Source organism: Cataglyphis hispanica, chromosome 10, assembly GCF_021464435.1.
Source record: "Cataglyphis hispanica isolate Lineage 1 chromosome 10, ULB_Chis1_1.0, whole genome shotgun sequence".
Lineage (NCBI taxonomy): Eukaryota > Metazoa > Arthropoda > Insecta > Hymenoptera > Formicidae > Cataglyphis > Cataglyphis hispanica.
In genome coordinates, this window is record NC_065963.1 from 1,806,459 (window position 1) to 1,826,443 (window position 19,985).

At 30.3% G+C, this 19,985-nt stretch overlaps 1 protein-coding gene across 4 annotated transcripts; it reads left to right on the forward strand.

The window, feature by feature from the left end:
• Positions 1-1,370: 1,370 nt before the first annotated feature.
• LOC126852234 (anoctamin-4) lies at positions 1,371-16,690 on the forward strand. 4 transcript variants are annotated; one of them, XM_050596809.1, is made up of 15 exons: positions 1,371-1,510; positions 2,364-2,585; positions 3,598-3,913; positions 6,201-6,348; positions 9,113-9,395; positions 9,470-9,621; positions 9,998-10,243; positions 10,309-10,508; positions 10,631-10,768; positions 11,739-11,956; positions 12,046-12,354; positions 12,435-12,744; positions 13,294-13,499; positions 15,927-16,217; positions 16,281-16,690. In XM_050596809.1, the coding sequence occupies exons 2-15, from the start codon at positions 2,484-2,486 to the stop codon at positions 16,566-16,568; spliced, it is 3,207 nt and encodes a 1,068-aa protein (XP_050452766.1). In that variant the 5' UTR covers positions 1,371-1,510; positions 2,364-2,483; the 3' UTR covers positions 16,569-16,690. The 4 variants fall into 4 exon arrangements, with proteins under 4 accessions (XP_050452766.1, XP_050452767.1, XP_050452768.1 ...); XM_050596810.1 differs by having other exon boundaries at positions 1,390-1,510; positions 2,381-2,585; XM_050596811.1 differs by lacking the exon at positions 1,371-1,510 and having other exon boundaries at positions 1,602-2,522.
• The last annotated feature ends 3,295 nt before the right edge of the window (positions 16,691-19,985 follow it).

The following is a 19,985-nucleotide window of genomic DNA, read 5'->3' on the forward strand; positions in this document are numbered from 1 at the left end:
TCAACTTTAGTAAAATCCACTTATAAGACAAAAAAAAGTCTAATTATTTTTTCTAATTTTATTTACTATTCTTTGTATAACATGTTGCAGAGAAAATAAACACATATATGTTGTTCACTATATTTCTTTGAATCTTACTTGCATTTCCAGCAAAATCGCCTTTCCTTCAACTTTCTCTTATACGTACATTATTCTCGCTTTTTCTAAAATATATTACTAAATTATAAAAACTATAATTCAATTTGGTATTAAAATAAATTTTATCTGAATTTCTTAGTTGAATATAGATATAATATCATGATTATCAGATTGGTTATCAAAATCCATTTATTGAATTGTATCATTTTTCAAGACTGATTTCAATTGTGACAATGATATCCTTGACACAACTATAAATATGAATAACTTAAGAAAAAATAAATTGAAATCCAACAAATTATTATTAACAAAGAAATCAATAAATGAGCACTTAACAATAAATAAATAAATTTTAACAATAAATAAATTTTAACAATAAATAAATTTGATAAGCATATAAATAGCATCGAATCAAATGTTTTAAGCATCTTAAAACTTAATATTTCTAATCATCTTTTATTATTAATTTATTCTCAATGTAATCGACGTTTATATATATATTATCATCTTCTTCTTAGATTGATGTTATAGATAGATATGTAATAAAGTACAATTTAAAATATACTTCTTTCTATTTTTTTATAATTTATTATATTAACAGATGGTTTATATATCCTACGAAATTATAATATATCAAATCATAATAACGATTAAATATAAAATGTATGTTTATGATATATTTGTAATAATTGTCATTGCCATACTTTATATGTCTAAAACTCTCTCAATGTATTCTCAAAGATAATTGCATTTGCTCATAGAATATATCTCAGTAAAATTCTTTATATATGTAAATAAGTGATTTAATAAGATCCTCCCTCTACTTTTGGATATATATTCTGTTAATCAGTATCAGCAAAAATTAATATATGATCATAATGGAGAAGTAACATATAAGTTTATTCAAGTAAATTCAATGCAGAAACTAATACTACAATTGTTTGATCAAAATGCTCTGCTTATTCCAATGAAAAGATAATCCCATGTAATAAGTGTATTTTCAGCTTTAGCTTGGCTTGTCAATGGTTTATCAATGCGTGACGAAAAACCTTACGTAGATCATGCGCGTTTATATCCGCCGATATTCTTCAAGTTCAAGCTCAAAAGAAGTAATGCCGGTAATGCGTTTAACATGACGTACATATGTAACACATGTTGTGTCCGTTGGGTAACCATAGCAATTTCGAAAGCCTCGACATTCCGCCACTCGGGTGCTTCCAATCCCGCGCAAAGGGGAGACGAAATTTTCACCCCTAGCAAAAGTAATGTACACACACACACGCGCGCGCGCGCGCAGCGCGTGTGCAGCTTCGCAAATGTGTATAAGCACATAAATAAGGGACACTGATGGGACGATACATGTGCGTGATATGTAAGTATTACTCCGCTATCCATTGGTCAGTATATGTCACACTTCCGTCGCGAAAGAACTGTATCAGTTCGATCGAGGATAATTCGTTTATACGAACGTGTTTTTTAACAATCCGACATAATAAAGACCATAAGCTACTTCGGCATACAACTTGATCGCTTTACTTTTGGATATTTCTGTGAACAGTTTAAAGAAAAGACGGCAAATGTTTTTTTCTTTAATTTTAACAAATGCCTGGATATATTACTTAAAAATATTAAATAAATCCAAACTAAAGAAATGCCAGCAAAAGTACAAATCAATCACGGATAGTGTGTAAGAAATCAATTTAAACGTGAATCTGAGTGATCAGTGAGATTTGACACATGCGAAATTAAAAGGCATTAGAAATACAACACTATGTTCCGGTACGTGAAAATATACTCATGGCGATTAAATTGGCAAGGCTCCTTCAAAATCTTCGGTTCTTCTCTCGTACCTCCGTAAACCATAATCAAAAGCCCAGTGGCTGGTAAAGCCTTTTCTTATCCCGGGAATACATTGGCCCTGACCACCAATCGTATTTCTTCGAGCGAGGTTGAATCGTGACCCATTCATAATTAAACGATTATCCAACCGACGCGAGGCCATCATCGCAACTATCCTGAGCTATCGACACTGATCGATGTTCGTTTTCTTGCGATCAACCATCAGACGCAATCGTGGAAGCTCATCTAAAGTGTGTTTTGGCGGCGGCTGGTCGGTTATCTTGATTAACCTTGCAAAAGTATCAAATCTCGGGATGACCCACTTAAGAAACAAAGTATTCTTCTCAATTGTGTCACGTGCAAATTAATGGAGTAATTGTTTGAAGTTGTTATTCTCGATAAGGGAAAAATAAATGTTATCCGATATGGCAACATTTCGAACACTGTCCGCTGAAAGTCTTCCGATCTGCCTTTGCATCTCTTGAAAGGAGTTTGAAGAGATCAACATGGATGATAGCAAGCTGCAAGTAGACGATGACAGCCAGGTATACTTAACACCGTACCAAAAATCGGTTTTGCATCCCGCGCATGTGAGAATATTTCTCATAGTGAGTTATCGTTTAATGTTTCATTCATACACATACATGTATATATGTGAGTTATTGTTTAATGTTTCATACATACACATATATATATTTTACAAACACGCGCACATGCATGCACATGCAATATTATAAAAAAGAAATATCATTTTATCTTAAAACTCTCATAGTCAAATCTCATTCTTTATAAAAAAAATTGTATTGTAATTACTTATTGTAAATTGTAGCTTGCGTGATACCAATATTTTCTTTTTGTCAGATTATTGTAAATGTCTTTAAAATAATGCGATACAATAAATATCCTGTATATACACGTCCAAACACATAAATGTATGTATAATATATGTATATGTGTATATGCGTGTATGTGTAAAATATATTAAAAGTATAAAACGCGAGCAAAAAGAATGAAGAATAATGCAAAACATTTAAGAAACATATATCTAATAATATATTTAAGTAGAGCTTATATTGTGATATTTCTCATCTAACAAGAGAGTTATGAAAAAAAAGATGCTATTATATATCATAAATTTACATATATATATATATATATATATATATATATATATATATATATATATATATATATATATATATATATCTCAATATATATATCTCAATATATATATATATATATATATATATATATATATATATATATATATATATATATATATATATATATATATATCTCAATATATATATCTCAATAATATATATATATATATATATATATATATATATATTATTGAGTATAAACTACAATATTTAATGTAATATTGTACTCTTCGCCATGTAATACTACTAACGTTAACGAAAACATATATTGATTTTTGATCTTTGAAGATGATTAAGATATCCATCGTTCAACCATTTTGTTCATCGCGAACTCATTTCTGTCTTTTACTAGCAATATCATTGATTCAAACTTAGGCAATGACGTATTGCGATGACTTTTTGATTACCAATGAGAATAATGTAATCACCATTAAAAGTTGTGTCTAAATAATTTCAGCACAACCACAGTCGAAGGCCCAGTAGCTGGGGCACCTTTTTTCATCCCGACGATAATAGTCCAGTCGAGCATCAATTCAACGACGAAAAATCAAGCGGTTCGGGAAACACTACTTCTCGCACGTCTTCAGCAAAGTCGACATCGACAAAAAACGAGTCAAAATCGCCGGAATATAACTGCTCTGTCTATTCGAATAGGGAGATTGTTTATGAGCTCGACAAAAACGGAGAAACGCCAGCAAGTGTTAAGAGAAAATTGTCAAGAACCAGCGTGATCCATCCGTCCGGAACGACTCTGATCGCGCAGGATGCTTTCGGTGAGAATTGAATTTGATCACAAACTGAAATGCTCATAAGTGCAGATCTGGAATCTTATTTCAAGGTCCCTTATGTAAGATCAAAGAGAATATACACTTAGTATAGCATATTGGTTACCAACATATTTTGGTGGTCCTCGCGTCTCTTTAAAAATTTCACGCTTTGATACACGATAATGCAAACTAATTTTAGCTCCCACTAATTTTAGATTTTCATTTGACTCGCGCTTTAATAACGGAATTTACTGGACATAGCGCGATACGATCTACGTGTGTATAAAAAGAATAAAAAAACTCGAGGAAACTCGTGGAAACGCGCAACTAATGTCTATAATAGCAATAAAGCTATGTCAGTAAACCACGATCAATATGCGTACGAATGTCAGCGTGTCACGAATATCGGATATTAATAATGCAACGTTTGAGACTTAGCTCGCGGTATTATAAGAGAGCATTCTATATAAATTCAATTCCTTTAATTTTTTTGCACTTTCTTGCAAAAATACACTTCATACTTACAAATATTTAACAATTTTAAAATAAAAAGCACAAGTTTTAAAAAAAAAGATTTTTACGATGTACAGAATAAATAAGTTTCTAAATAAGTACAAAATATTTTAGATGATTCTTTATCAAAAATTAAGGAAGGTTTTTCATATAAACATACTCTTATATTCCTCCCTGAAAAGTTACACTTTTTTAAAAAGAGGGGGGGGATACAAATTAAATTTCTTTTAAATTAAATTTTTTTTTTTTTTCAAATTTTAAATAAATTAGAAAAATAAAATTTGATAAACATTTTTCACTGATACAAAGGATACTTATTAATATTTTTTAAATCTTTCCATATCATTATAAGAGGTTAAAACTAATAACCCTTATTTAACTTTTTATTAGAATTTTTTATTGGATTAAAATGTGATCATCTAAAAATATGCGTTAGAAAACTGGTTTCCTTTAGAAATTATTTTATTTTTTTTATTTTTTTGGTAAAATCAATAATTTTCAAGAAAAAAATGTAAAATACACTATTCTGCACAGCACCGTGCTAAATAGTATAGATTTCGAGTTGCAAGGAGTTGAATTTTAGAATAAAAAAACAAAATTATGTAAATGTTGGCAAAAATGGAATAAAAACAATACAAAATTATAATAAAATCCTAATTTTGATCTTTCCCTTTGCAGGAATATGACTTCTTAGGAAGGAATATATATTTATATGAAAGACTTCTCTTAATTTTCAACAAAGAATTCCAAAAATTTCCTAAAATTGTTTGCATTTATTTAGAAACACCCTATATATTATTTGTCCTTTACAAATATTTTGATTTGCATTTTTTTTTTAGATAACACAGATAAAAAATGATACTTTTATAGAGAAAATTTACCATCGATGCAACAGGTTCTAATCATCCGCACTCGATATTTATAAATATCGATCATGTATAAGATATAAATAAAATTGGCATTTTTATTCATATACAGAGAGAGAGAGAGAAAGAGTTGCAGAGTTACAAGAACAAACTTATATTTTTCCAAATTTGTTGATTTCACACTTTAATACAATATTTTCTTAGAAAAAAATATTATTATCGAAGCTTTTATTATACATATATGCATTATATTTATACATATAAGGTTGCTCATCAAAAATTAAATAAGTGTGTTTTGGCATTTGACTTCATTTGTTCAAAAGATGTTCAGACAGGTCAACTTTATTTGCAAGGCTATGTTAATTGGCTATTTCCGTTCACCTAACTCCAACTCCAAAAGAGGAATTGATTGCCTTAAAAATTTTACTCCCAAAAAAAAAATACATCTGTTTTCGATGAGCCATACAATATATATATATACATATATACATATATATATATATATATATATATATATATATACATATATATATATATAAAACATATATGTATACATATGTGTATATACATATATTATATAAAAAAAGGAATGTATATTAAATTGTGTTAAGTTTTCAATTAATAGTTTATTGAGGAGCAACAATTTAGCATATACTAAAATTATTAATAATTATAATAAAAGTAGAGAAATTAGAAATTGAAATAAAAAACCAAAAATAGAAAGAATCCTAAAATATCTGTGTTAAAGATAAAAAACATATGAAATAGACGATTGAGAGAATATATGAATATCGTTGTAGTAGTTTCCTAAATATACGACATATTATTAACGTAATAAAAAAAGCTGTAATAATTAAATCATCTTGAAAAGAACCGTGTACAGGATTATTGTAATTTTGTTTAAATTGGTCAAGGTCCTAAACTCACGGCACCCGCTTCCCCGGAAGTCAACCCCTCGTTGCCAGATACGCCAGTCTCACTGGATTTCGCCGAGACCACCGGGAATTCATTACCGGCGAAGGAAACGGAAACGGGAATCGATTCCGAGACACTTTATTTTCGGTGAGTAGTTGCGGCCACATATGTCACGAGTTATTTTAGATTTTCTTGAAGCGCTTGAGTGTATAGATGTATATATAAATAGATATACATAGGCACCTCTTTCCTATTATTTTTTTCTATTATGACAAGCTTAATACGATTCTACAGAACGTTAATGATTGCCTTATTATTTTTCTATCGTTGCGTGAACATATAAGCGAATGACATGAGTGTAGAGAAAGTCCTTTATTTCTAAGTTTCTTTTATTTTTAGATATCCTTAACGCAAAAATATATGCACATACAAAAAAATTATTATTACATTAAATCGTCTTTTTTTTAAAACAATTTCTTAAAGAAAAGCCTAGTTTCTATTTCTGTTTTTAAACCGTTATTTTTATATTTTTCAACAATTAAATATTGATATCAAAGTTTATATAAACTTGTACATATTTTACTTAATTAGTTTATATTAATTACATTACTTAATTAGTTATATTACTTAATTAATGAATTAGTTCACTTATCAGAAATCTATGGTTCTACCAAAAGTTTCTTCTGTCTTTTTTCTGATAAATTTTATAATCTATAAATAGCGATAAATAAATTTTTTGTGATATTGTTATTTTAAATGTTTGGAGAGATTTCTAAATACTATTATTGATAGACCGTATTTATTTATTTTTTTTTATAAATGTGCCTTGGATGCACGCGCATGAAAATATCTTGCATTAAAAATCTTAATTTTGAAAAATAAAAAAAAATATCCGTAAAAATAATTTTGTTTTTATCAATAAAGAAATATATGATTTTATTATACAAATACAACAAAAATTTGGATAATTCAAGAATTTATTGCACTGTACTTTTCTATATTTTCTCTATGTTTCTAGTTTTCATTGAATATGTCGGTTTTAAAAACTAATTTCTCAAATCTTGATTTTTGGTCAGTTTTATTTTTAAGCAATTTGCTTAAAAATCAAAATTGTTATATAATATGTATAATAAAAAACAGTCTTTAATAAATACTTGTAACTATAAATGTTTACTTTAACTTCTTCAAGAATATTGACACATATATATACATTTTTAAAAAAATAATTAATAAATGTACATATATTAAGGGATGATAACATATGTCAAAATTATGATTCTGAGTAACATCCAAAAGATTTCAATCATCGCTTGTTATTTATTAAAAAATTATTAATAATTAAATTGTATGATAAGAATAAGTATTAAATGCGATAATCTAAATTTGGATATACTTCCAAATGACCTGTAATTTTACACATAAATTCTATTTAATGTGAGAAATAAATTGCGCGTAATCCCAACTTTGGGAAATGAAAAAAAAATTTATATAAGACACTTATTAATACAAACACTTGAGTTAAATCTTGTAAAAAAACACCCATGTAAAACCTCGAGTGGGAAGTTGTAAACCGATTGTGGAACCTCACTTCGCATTAAAAAGTATATGTGTGGAGATAGTATGTTCCACCCCTGCTTGCGAAGGGGCTCATCTACCAGAAAACTAAACACATAGGTTTGGCTTCAACCTTCCATTGCGCGAAAAGTCGCAAATCCATGTGAAACGATATGATTGTAGACCTAGTTTTGTATTTAAACCTGCTATAGATAGTAGACCTTGCTTTGCGCAGAAAATGAATTTGCAACTTTCTGCGCAAAGCAATGTCTATCCCCATCGCCCGGTATTTCGGATTTCTTACATTAGAGTCTATCACATATATTATATATATTATATATTATATATGTTGTATATATCAAATAGAATCGATTTTAATCGATAAATGCTGCCATAATTTTTTTTTCATTTTTCGAAGTTGGGACACATGCACACTTTATTCCTCACATCAAAAACAATTTGTAAAATTTGAGGTGGATCAGGAGCAGAGATCATTCAGAAGTATACCCCTGAATATTTCCGAGCGAATTTTATATTAATTGTATTTAAGTATTTAAGTAAATGCGTGAGCGAGGAGAGAGTTCCGTCTCTGCCCTTGCTCCCCCATCCCAAACAATTTTAATCTAACCCAAACCAATTTTTATTTTTTGAATAAAAATTTGGGTTTGACTAATGTTTTGAATGAATGGGAATATAGAGGGCAAAGACTACGCTCTTTTCCCGCTCATGCATTTATTTAAATATTTAAATATATAACTAATATAAAACTTCTTCTCCTTCTTCAAATCAGAGAAGGAGAAGAAGTTTTATATTAGATTATTACATTTAATACTTGTTTTTATTGTACAATTTAATTGTTTATAACTTTTTAATAAACAATGTGCAACGGAAACTTTTTGGATGTTATTCAGAATCATAATCTTATTTTTTGTCAAGGTCATTAGGAGCAAGTTTTCTAATATGCATATATTATATATATATATATATATATATATATATATATATATATATGGCCATTATGCTTTAAAATTATAACTATATGTAAAACATTTTATATACTAAAATTTTTATATATATATATATATATATGTATCTTCTTTTTTTCAAATATTCTTCATTTTTTGTGTTGTTATAAACATATTTTGCAATATAATAATTATAAATATATTTTGGAAAAATATAATTAAAAAAATGATAAAATAATTTTTTTCCGACTTCCATAAATTCGTCCCTGAAGAGGAATGTCCTTAAATTTTAAGCTTGAACTTAAAAACAAAATAATGGCTTTTAAGACTTTCTGTTTAATATCTCTTGATATTATTCACCTCTAATTATGACTCAATATGATAACTTTTAGCGATGGTCATCGAAGAATCGATATGGTATTGGTTTACCAGGAAGAAAACGAAGGAGTCATGACTGAAATAGAAGCTCGTCGGAGAGAACAGAGGCGAGTCTTTCAACAGAATCTTTTGAAAGAGGGTCTGCAACTGGAGCTGGAGCCAAAGGAGAATTCATTTGATGGAAAAACATATTTTCTAAAATTACATATACCTTGGAAAATAAAGGTGCAATATGCGGAAGTAATGGGTCTGAAACTACCCACAAAGAGATTCAAGACTATCCCTATGAAAACTTGGGTATGTTTCTTTTAAGCTAGCCACTACTTGTACTGTATTCCGTGTTATAAATGTAATACCCGAATTGAAAGCAGGATACAGACGGTGCCAAAGAAACGTCGAAGTTCTTGGAGAGATGGAGACGATGGGTCCAATGGATACGTAAAATACATACTTGGGACACGACAAAATATCCTGAGGAACCGTATTTTTACGACTATATAGATTCTGGCGATCTTGAAGAGAAGTAAGAAACACATATATATAAGATGTTCCAAAACCACCAGATATTCTTTTAATAACAAATTCTTTGGCCAATTTGGACAATTTTTCTTCTTTAGTTAATTTATAATAAAATTATATATATGAATATATATATATATATATATATATATATATATATATATAATTGTTAAAACAATTAGTTACAAATATATGAGGGCAAAAATTGAAAGCTTATATGAAATGATGACCTGTTCTGACATTCTCGTTAAGGAAAAATTTTCTTAGTCAAAGAAAATCCTTTATTCAAATAATATCTGATAATTTTGGGACACTGTGTAAAAACCTTGCAAAATTGAATGTTATTAAATTTTACTATTGAATTTAATATAATTTTAAAGGTTTATCGTAAAAGAGAGAGATAATGCTTATACACCTGCTCAAAGATCATTGATTGTGATGCAAATATTGTTACGAACAAGATATGACGAGAACCATGAGAAATCTGGTATTCGTAGACTTTTAGCGGATGGAACGTATCTCGATTGTTTCTCACTGCATGAGGGTCCTTACAATAAACCTATGAGCAATGGAGAAATTCTCGATAGATATTTGTTGTATTTGATATGGGCAAGACCTTCGCAATGGTAATACAGATATTTAAAGTACTTGACATAGCAGAGGGTAATTGTGCTTTTTTATATGCTCTCAGGTATAAGAAACAACCGTTATGGTTAATAAGACGATATTTCGGTGAAAAAGTTGCTCTTTATTTCGCATGGCTAGGATTTTATACGAAATGCTTATATGCGCCGGCAGTGGTGGGACTTTTGTGCTTTTTTTACGGCCTTGGAAGCATGGAAGGCAAGGACAACGTACCCAGCAAGGAGATCTGTGACTTTAATATAGCTGGTAAATTTCTTTGCGTATTACATTTACCTTGAATCTTGCATGATTAAAAAAGAACTGATACTCCATTACAATTTTAACGTCTTAATTAATATTTGTAATTTTATGCAATTGCAATCTTTTAGGAAATATCACTCTATGTCCTCTTTGCGATAAAGTGTGTAGCTATCAAAAACTCGGCGATTCCTGTATATTTTCGAAATTAACTTATCTGTTCGATAATCCCGCGACTGTCTTCTTCGCCATTTTTATGTCTTTCTGGGGTAAGATTCGAAGAAAGGAAAAACATTTTCTTCTCCATTTCAGCATTCAGTATGTCTGTGTATTTTAACATTAGTGTTTTAATGTATATATATATATATATATATATATATATATATATATATATACGTATATTAAAACATAAATAATTAAAACAAAAAATAAATAATTGTTATAAAAAAATATATTGCAAATAATTGCAATATATTTTTTTATAACAATTATTTATTTTTTTTACACCATTTGATTCATCTTATTATTCTGTACATAAAAGTATTACAATATAATTATCAAAAACTAAATAATTTTCGAGATATTTTATATTTTATACTAAAATATGTCAGATTAAGATACAAAATAATAAAAAATTTTTAATGAAAAAATATTTTATTAAAGTGTTTTGAAAAGCTCTCGACATAAGCTATAAGAATATGTAATAAAAAATAAGGGAATCCATTTAAGAAATTAAAGGTGTCCTTGACTTGACCTTAACGCTGCCATCCAAGATCAAACTAATGACACCATCTTATGTTCCCCTCAAAACCATACAATTTTTGTTCAAAATGTTTTTCTCTAAAATGCTTAGTTTTTGAAAAAAGAGGTGTACGGGTGGTTTAAGACACTCTGTGTGTGTGTGTGTGTGTGTGTGTGTGTGTGTGTGTGTGTGTGTGTGTGTGTGTGTGTGTGTGTGTATGTGTGTGTGTGTGTGTGTGTGTGTGTGTGTGTGTGTGTGTGTGTGTGTGTGTGTGTGTGTGTGTGTGTGTGTGTGTGTGTAATGTGTGTGTGTGTGTGTGTGTGTGTGTGTGTGTGTGTGTGTGTGTGTGTGTGTGTATACGTATGTACGCATTCAATATGTCTGTGTATTTTAACATTAGTGTTTTAATATATGTATATATATGTATATATATGTATATATATATATATATATATATATATATATATATATTTCTTCAATATTCTGATATAACGCAGCTACTACGTTTCTCGAACTTTGGAAACGACGACAAGCCGTGATTGTTTGGGAATGGGATCTCCAGAATGCCGATTACGATGAAGAACCCAGGCCCGAATTTGAAACGTCCGTTAAAACCTTCCGTATTAATCCCGTGACAAAGGAGAGGGAACCATATTTACCCGCGTGGTCTAAAGCCATACGATGTTTGGCCACAGGCTCGATGGTATTTTTCATGGTAATTATATTGCACGCGCGTTTTTCACGATATGCAGTATTATTGCATAATTTTATACTATTCCCCTTTCCTTTTATATTTACGTATAGATATGCGTAGTTCTCGGGGCGGTCTTGGGGACAATCGTATACCGCATCTCGCTGGTCGCCGTCTTTTACGGTGGCGGTGGTTCTTTCTTACAGAGACATGCAAAGATATTCACCTCCATGACCGCCGCCCTCATTAATCTGGTGATAATAATGATACTCACACGGATATATCATCGATTGGCAGGGTGGATGGTCAATCTAGAGAATCCGAGAACGCAGACGGAATACGAAGCTAGCTATACGTTCAAAATCTTTCTATTCGAATTCGTCAATTTTTATTCCTCCTTAATTTATATCGCTTTTTTCAAAGTAAAATATATAAAAATACAATAATAGATACATGTACTGAAAATATCTTAAAATTCATATCCATTGATCTTAATTTTTAGGGAAGATTTTTTGTTCATCCTGGCGATGCAGACGCAAGATCCTCAGAATTTTATCGCATCAAGACAGACGTATGCGATCCTGCTGGTTGCCTCTCAGAGGTCTGTATTCAACTTGCGATTATAATGATCGGTAAGCAATGCTTCAATAACTTTGTCGAGATTTTATCGCCGAAATTGTGGAACTGGTGGCGCAAGAGAACACAAGTGGCGGCGACGAAGAATCATGACAGAAGGTATACGAGTTGGGAGAAAAATTATCAGCTTCAAGATCCAGGAAGACTAGCTTTGTTTGATGAATATTTAGAAATGAGTGAGTATAATTATTTTTGCACGCACACAAGAGATCCTAAAATTATGTCAGATGTCCTTTCAATAGCAAAGTCTTTGATACAGATTTTTTTCTATTTGAAGATAATTTTTTCAAAAGTCGTCAATAATTTCGAAGATAAATGATCGAAAAAAAACACTTTTTCAAATTAAATTTAATGGAATCAAAAAGTTATATATATTATAAAACTACATTCTTCAATTAATTTCAAGTAGAATTTTTAATTAAAAGAATCAAGTATAATCTTTATTTCAAAAGCTTAATTACAAAGATAGTGATGGACAAAATTTAAAACTTTCGCAAAAAAATAATTCCTTTTTTACTAAGGAAAACTTTGAGTTGACTTTTGAGAAAAAGATTGAAAAATTTTCTTTTAAAAGAATATTAAATGTTTTGAAACACTCTCTCTCTCTCTCTCTATATATATATATATATATATATATATATATATATATATATATTATGTATATTTTATAGAGAAACATTTTTTTGTGAATATTTTATTTTTCTTTCTACGATATCTGTTTATAGTTTTGCAGTACGGATTTGTAACGTTGTTCGTAGCGGCGTTTCCGTTGGCACCACTATTCGCTTTATTAAATAATATCGCCGAGATAAGACTGGATGCGTATAAAATGGTAAAAGAGGCCCGACGACCATTGGCCGAGCGAGTAGAAGATATTGGAGCCTGGTTTGGCATTCTTAGGGGTGTTACTTACGTGGCAGTTGTATCAAATGTACATACAGAAATTCCTAGAATACCATATAAAAGAGCCATTTGTCAAGTTTTTATCGAAATTGAAAAGTACACATACATATCATCATCTGTCTTCGTGTGAAGTTTGTGTGTGTGAACATAGTTTTGAACAAAATTTATAATTATTGTTCATCATTTATATTTATCAATTATTTTTATTTATTTGCCATCATTTTGAACAAAATTTATATTATATTATTCCATCCATTTTTTATATTTACTCATCATTTTGAATAAAATTTATAATTATATTTATCATTTATATCTATTCATTCATTTTTATCTACTATTATTTTAAACAAAATTTATAATTATTTTTTATTATTTATTTATATTTATATTTATATTTATATTTATATTTATATTTATATTTATATTTATATTTATATTTATATTTATATTTATATTTATATTTATATTTATATTTATATTTATATTTATATTTATGATTATTTGCTATTATTTTGAACAAAATTTATAATTCCATCTATTTATAGAAAGAAAATTTTATTCTATTCATTTATATATGTTATCATTTCAAGGAGGAACTGAATAAATCAGCTACGTCAAAAGTTAATAAATCTAATACATTTCGAAATTCAATTTATAAATTTGAAATAGAGTAAAACATTTTAGCTTTTTAAAATTTAAAATTAATAATTAATTTAAATTAAATTAAAGAAGTTTTCTATAAAAATTAAATTTTTACTTTCATAAATTTTTATTACTATCATTATTATTAAATTCTTATAATACAGTCATTATTTTTAAAGTTTAATATAAAATAATAATAACAATTTTTAAATTAAATTATATTCTACAGAATAATGCTACACTTTCATTCATAAATTAATTTTAATTTTATATTTTAAAAAGTTAAAAATATTCTGTGCGCAATGTCAAATTCATAAATCTTGAAATATATTAATAAATTAAATTAATTTTTAATTTATTAACTTTAACTTTTGATTTATTAATTTTGAGTTGATTCGATTCCAGTTTCTTGCTAAATAAAATTTATAATTATATTCCAATTTTTTATGTTTTTTAATAATAAAATAATTGAAATATATTAAGTTAATTACTATAATTTGATAATAATTTTATCTTACATTTTATAACACAAAAAAAATAGACTTATATATATAAGATCATATTTCTAACAATATGCATGTTTAAAAATTAACAAGAAGAAACCGTAATAGAGGGCAGTAAGGAGCTAGCGCGGTATGTAAGGCGCAATATAAATTTATTAATTCCAGAAAAAAATAAAAATTTGCGAACAGTTCGGTCTTTTTTGAGACCCTCTTCAGCGCAAAAAAAAAACTTGAATAGCGGGTTTATTTCTTACATGGTATTATAATCGCTATTAAATTTTTATTCTTTCTGGAATTAATAAATTTATATTGCGCCCTACATACCGCGCTAGCTTCTTACTGCCTTCTATTATAGTTTTTTCTTGTTAATATTTCGGAGCTTTACTATTCAATTTAATTCAAAAGTTAAGTTTGTCAAAGTTTGTAAAATATCCTATGGATGTTCTCTGGACTTTTTTTGAACAAATTATTAGAGATATTATTAAATCTGAAATTTGGCGCAATATAATCTGGCCATATATATATAACTAAATCTGAAATTTTACACGATTTGATCTGATTATATAGTATATTAATGTCTGAAATTTAAAGAGATCAATTATTATATTTAGCTAGATTTAATTGTATATGAAAACAGATTTGGTCAAATATGATTATATAAAAATAAAATCATATCACGCCACATTTCGAATATTATTATATATGATCATACAAAATTTCATATGTATCTTTTATATAATATACACATAATAATTTATTAAACATATATTAATATATACTAAATAATACAGGATATCTGATAATAATCGCTCCACCATGTTCAGATAAAGCGGATTAAACGAGTAGGAAGGTCCTTTACCATTTTGCAATTTTCATAATAATTATTAAGAAATTAATTAAGATATATAAGATATATAAGATAAATAAGATAAATAAGATAAATAAAAAAGATCAACCAATTCGCGCAAGTATAAGCGCGTAGCAAGAAGAGACAACCCAAAAGTATGCGATCATTAGACGCGCAACAAAGTTTTTGGAAAAAGCGCTTTATAAATAATAACAATTACATACGAGAGATACATAACAATGAATTCTCAGGTCTTAGGAACCACAAATCAATGCCCATATTAAGTCCTTTCTCACCGCGCGATAATAATCATGCTAATTTTTTTTAATTAATTTCCCATATTAGTATAAGAATCGCAAAACGATAGAAGACTTTCCTTTATTCGGTTTAACCCGCTCTATCTGCACATTACAGATAAATCAATTATTAACAGACACCCCGTATATATAAATATATTTTTTAGGCTTTTGTTATCGCGTACACTTCCGATTTTATTCCACGAAGTGTGTACGCATTTGTTTACTCTCCCACTGAAGATCTAACGGGTTATATCGATAGTTCTCTATCAGAATTCAATACTTCCCATTATCGCGACGATATGAAGAGTGATGTGGAAAACAAACATCCAGAGACATGCCAATACAGAGGTTACAGAAATGGTCCAAATGATCCTGAAGAACCTTACGGTCTCAGTCCGCAATATTGGCACGTCTTCGCGGCACGTTTGGCTTTCGTTGTTGTTTTCGAGCACGTTGTAAGTACGTGATAGATACGTTTCTTTCATTGACAAATCGATGCGAGAGATTTTATTTTACAGGTTTTTGCACTTACTGGTATTATGAGCTATGTTATACCAGCCGTACCACATTCTCTGGCGACTCAGTTGCAACGCGAACGATTGATCGCACAGGAGGAAAAATATGAGAAAGAAATAAAGGGAAAGGAGGATGAGGAAGATTTGATTTCGGTTTTGAGAGAAGCCGGTAGCATCGGTAGAGGAAGCTGGGCCAGACGATTTAGCAAACTGAGCGATGTTCTGGATGTTCATGGTGATGTTAAACACAGCAGGCGCAGCGATTCTACGGTATGGGAAGTTCCAAAATGATAATCGGAAAGAGGAAAAGACGTTAACTTTATCATATACATTCCATTCATAATGCTCGATTATATGTAAGAATAATAAGGAATAAATAAAGCCAAATGTGCTATATTCTCTTTATTCTTAAATAGTCTACAATTCAAGTTCCATATAATAAATTGATATGTTTTCAACGTTCTCGTCTCTAGTTATAGCGCGCATTTCTTAATACGTGAAAATAAAGTAAACGTTACGAAATGTTTTACACAATATATTTCTTCTATTTTATAAAATGCCATACTTTTTTCTAGAAATGATAAATCTTTCGTTTAGGTATAGTTTCTTGACTCCAATAATCTTGAGCTTAACATATGCTATTGAGGTCATGATTCTGAGTAATATCCAATAGGTTTTAGTCGTTATGGCAATCTTGTTGTTTAAAAAAAATTTATTAATCAAAGTGTACGATAAGAACGCATATTGAATGCGACAATCTAAATTTCTTTGATGCGAAGGATCATTAATTTTAGTTGTATATTGAAATATTTAAATAAATATGGCAGGGAAGGAATTTCGTTTTTACCCCCTCCTGCCTAAAAACTAACCAAATCCAAATCTAATTTATAAACTTTATTTAATCAAAAAATAAAAATTATATATATATATATATATATATATATATATATATATATACATATATATATATATATATATATATATATAATTTTTATTTTTTGATTATATATACAGGGTGTCCCGCGTCAATCGCATCACTGGTCGTGTGCAGATAGAGCAGGTAAAACTGAAGAGAAAAGTCCTGTACTTTGATATTTTTGCAATAATTTTCGAGAAATTAATTAAAAAAGATCGACCAATTCACGTGAGTATAAGTGTGCGGCGAGAAAGAACAGCCCAAAAACAACCCAAAAGTGGTCGCTACAAAATTTTGGGAGGAACTCTTTACAAATGACAACGGTTACATACGAGCGATCCATAACAATGGATTCTCACGTCCTAGCAACCACATCAATGAGTTGTGTCTTTTTACTGCGCGCTTATACTCACGCCTGTGTGTGTGTATATATATATATATATATATATACAGAGTGTCCGGCGTCAATCGCATCACCCGTCATATGCAGGTAGAGCAAGTAAAACTAAGGAGAAAAATCCTGTATTTTTTTCTATAATACTTAATAAGAGAGTTATTATTGAATGAAGTCTGGTCTATCATCGCCGATCTTTAACCGCACGCACGTCGGTGAGCCGCGCCCATGCGAGAGCGCTCAGTTGTTACAGTGGCGCATCCTTACCAAACCAGGCGTGGCTCACTAATATGCATCCAACTTTAGAAAATATAAAAATGGAAGGGGAATTGCAGACTGGAAAGTGTCCAAAGCAAGTGAGAAAGAAAATCATAGTTGCCTCTCTCTCGTGAATAACTGCTCGAAAGTGCGCATGCGTGCCATTTGCTACTCATACAAGCATCATGTCTAGATATATATATCTCCGCATGTATATGTTGTATGTTAAACAGTGAAAAACGAGATTGAGACAAAAAGTGAAAATGAAAAATAATGAAATAATGCAGTATTGGTTGTTGAAAGAGGCAAATTAAGATTAAAATTTAAATCAAAGCTAAAATTAAAATCATAAAAAAAGTCGTAAGATGCGCTTTTATATGAGAACTTTACTTCAACCAAAGTGCGTTGTTCAGAAATAGTAGAGGTGCTTCTAGATATTGATGGAGATGTAAGCCAGGAATCATATATGTAACATACATTGAATCCACACTTGCGACCATTTTCAAGCAATTCGTTGCATCTGATGACAAAGACAAAAAAAATTTTAAATTCTTGATAAAATTTTCAAGAATTTGAATGATATGTGATATCGCAGAATGACAGATCTTTTCTGTAACAGATTTTTTCAATGCGATGTACTGGCTTTCAAGATTAGAAAACTTTACAGGTAAAGAGCGAAATGTCATCAACAATGGTTGCAAGCTGGTCGACGATATAATGCACTACATTTTGCATTGATCTAGAACACTCTCGAATTTACGCAGCTTTAATAAAAAGGTTGCCCTATAAAAGTAGAGAGCAATCTTTTTCTCACTAACTGAGGTATAGAGAGAGAAAGAGCGTCGCTGAGACGTAACACCCAATATCTCTTGCTAGCCTTTCTCCACCTCCCAATTCACACATTTTTCCCAGACATGCTCCCATGTTTCCACCTCCCTTCCATATAACCTACAGCTTTTGCTCTCTTCATCCTTCCAGTACCAATTCCCCCTCATTCCGATTCCCAACCTATACCTTGCCATCCTTTGCCATCTACTTTCCCCCCAATCACTCTTCAGGTACTCGGGAACCCCACTCCCCTTGATTTCTCCGTAGCTTCTGTTGTACCTTGACCCTTCCTTTGCCATCTTTCCTTTTCATCCATCTCTCTGTCCTTTTTTACAAAATAACCGAAATATAACACTCCTTCCGATCTTTTCGCCTCTACCTCATCATATCCATACCTCTATCCTCAAAAAAACACTTCATTCCTTTCCTTCGATACCTCCTTCAATTCCTCCCAACATCTCCTCGCAATCTCACTCCCCCTATCCGCCTCCAACCTTTTCTCGAACCCCCACGCCCTTCTCCCGGCCCTACCTCTTAACTTCTCCCTCTGTAATTCCTCCCTTACCATATAGCCTGGCGTTCCCTAATCCAATCCTAACACCCATTTTAGATACCTTTCCTGTAGCCTCTCCAACTCCTTCCTCTCTTTCCACCCCCAAATTTCCATCCCATACCCCACCACTGTCCATACCAGTTTATCGAAAAGCCATAATCTTTTTCCTCAATCATTGTTAAATTTCCTTTTGCCAATTCCCCAAACCTGACCCATTACAGAGGCACCCTTCTTTAACCTATCTCTTATCTGTGCTTCTTGTCCTCCATTCTTCTGCATTACATAACCCAAGTAAGTAAATTCTTTTACCTCCTCTACAACCTTCTCTTTTCATCTCCAACTTATATTCCTTTCTCTTCTTCCTCCTTTCCTGAACCTTAATTTTTTACTTTCCCATATTTAACTCCAACCCCTTCTTTTTCAGATAGCCCTTTAACCTTTTAATCATATTCCTCATTCCATCCTCCTCCTCCGCAATCAAAACTACATCATCCGCGTATGCCAAGATGTAGATCTTCCTCTCCTCTAATTTAACCCCTGCCCATCCTCCTCTACTCATTACCTCTTCCATATCTGCCGTCACAAAATTAAATAAGTAAGGGCTCGATGGGCACCCCTGCCTTATTCCCCTTCTTATCCAAAGCCCTGCTCCCAAATCCTCTCCCCTCCTCACCCTGTTTCTAGTCACCCTCAGAATATCCTTACTTCTTCTAACAAGCCCTTCCCTCACCCTCCTCTCTCTCATTGCTTCTACCAATT

Excerpts from the sequence above, each read along its gene's own strand:
- LOC126852234 (XM_050596809.1), top strand. The coding sequence starts at position 2,484 with ATGGATGATAGCAAGCTGCAAGTAGACGATGACAGCCAGGTATACTTA. Across the intron at positions 3,914-6,200 it reads GATCGCGCAGGATGCTTTCG|GTCCTAAACTCACGGCACCC; the intron begins GTGAGAATTGAA and ends AAATTGGTCAAG. Across the intron at positions 13,500-15,926 it reads ACGTGGCAGTTGTATCAAAT|GCTTTTGTTATCGCGTACAC; the intron begins GTACATACAGAA and ends TATATTTTTTAG.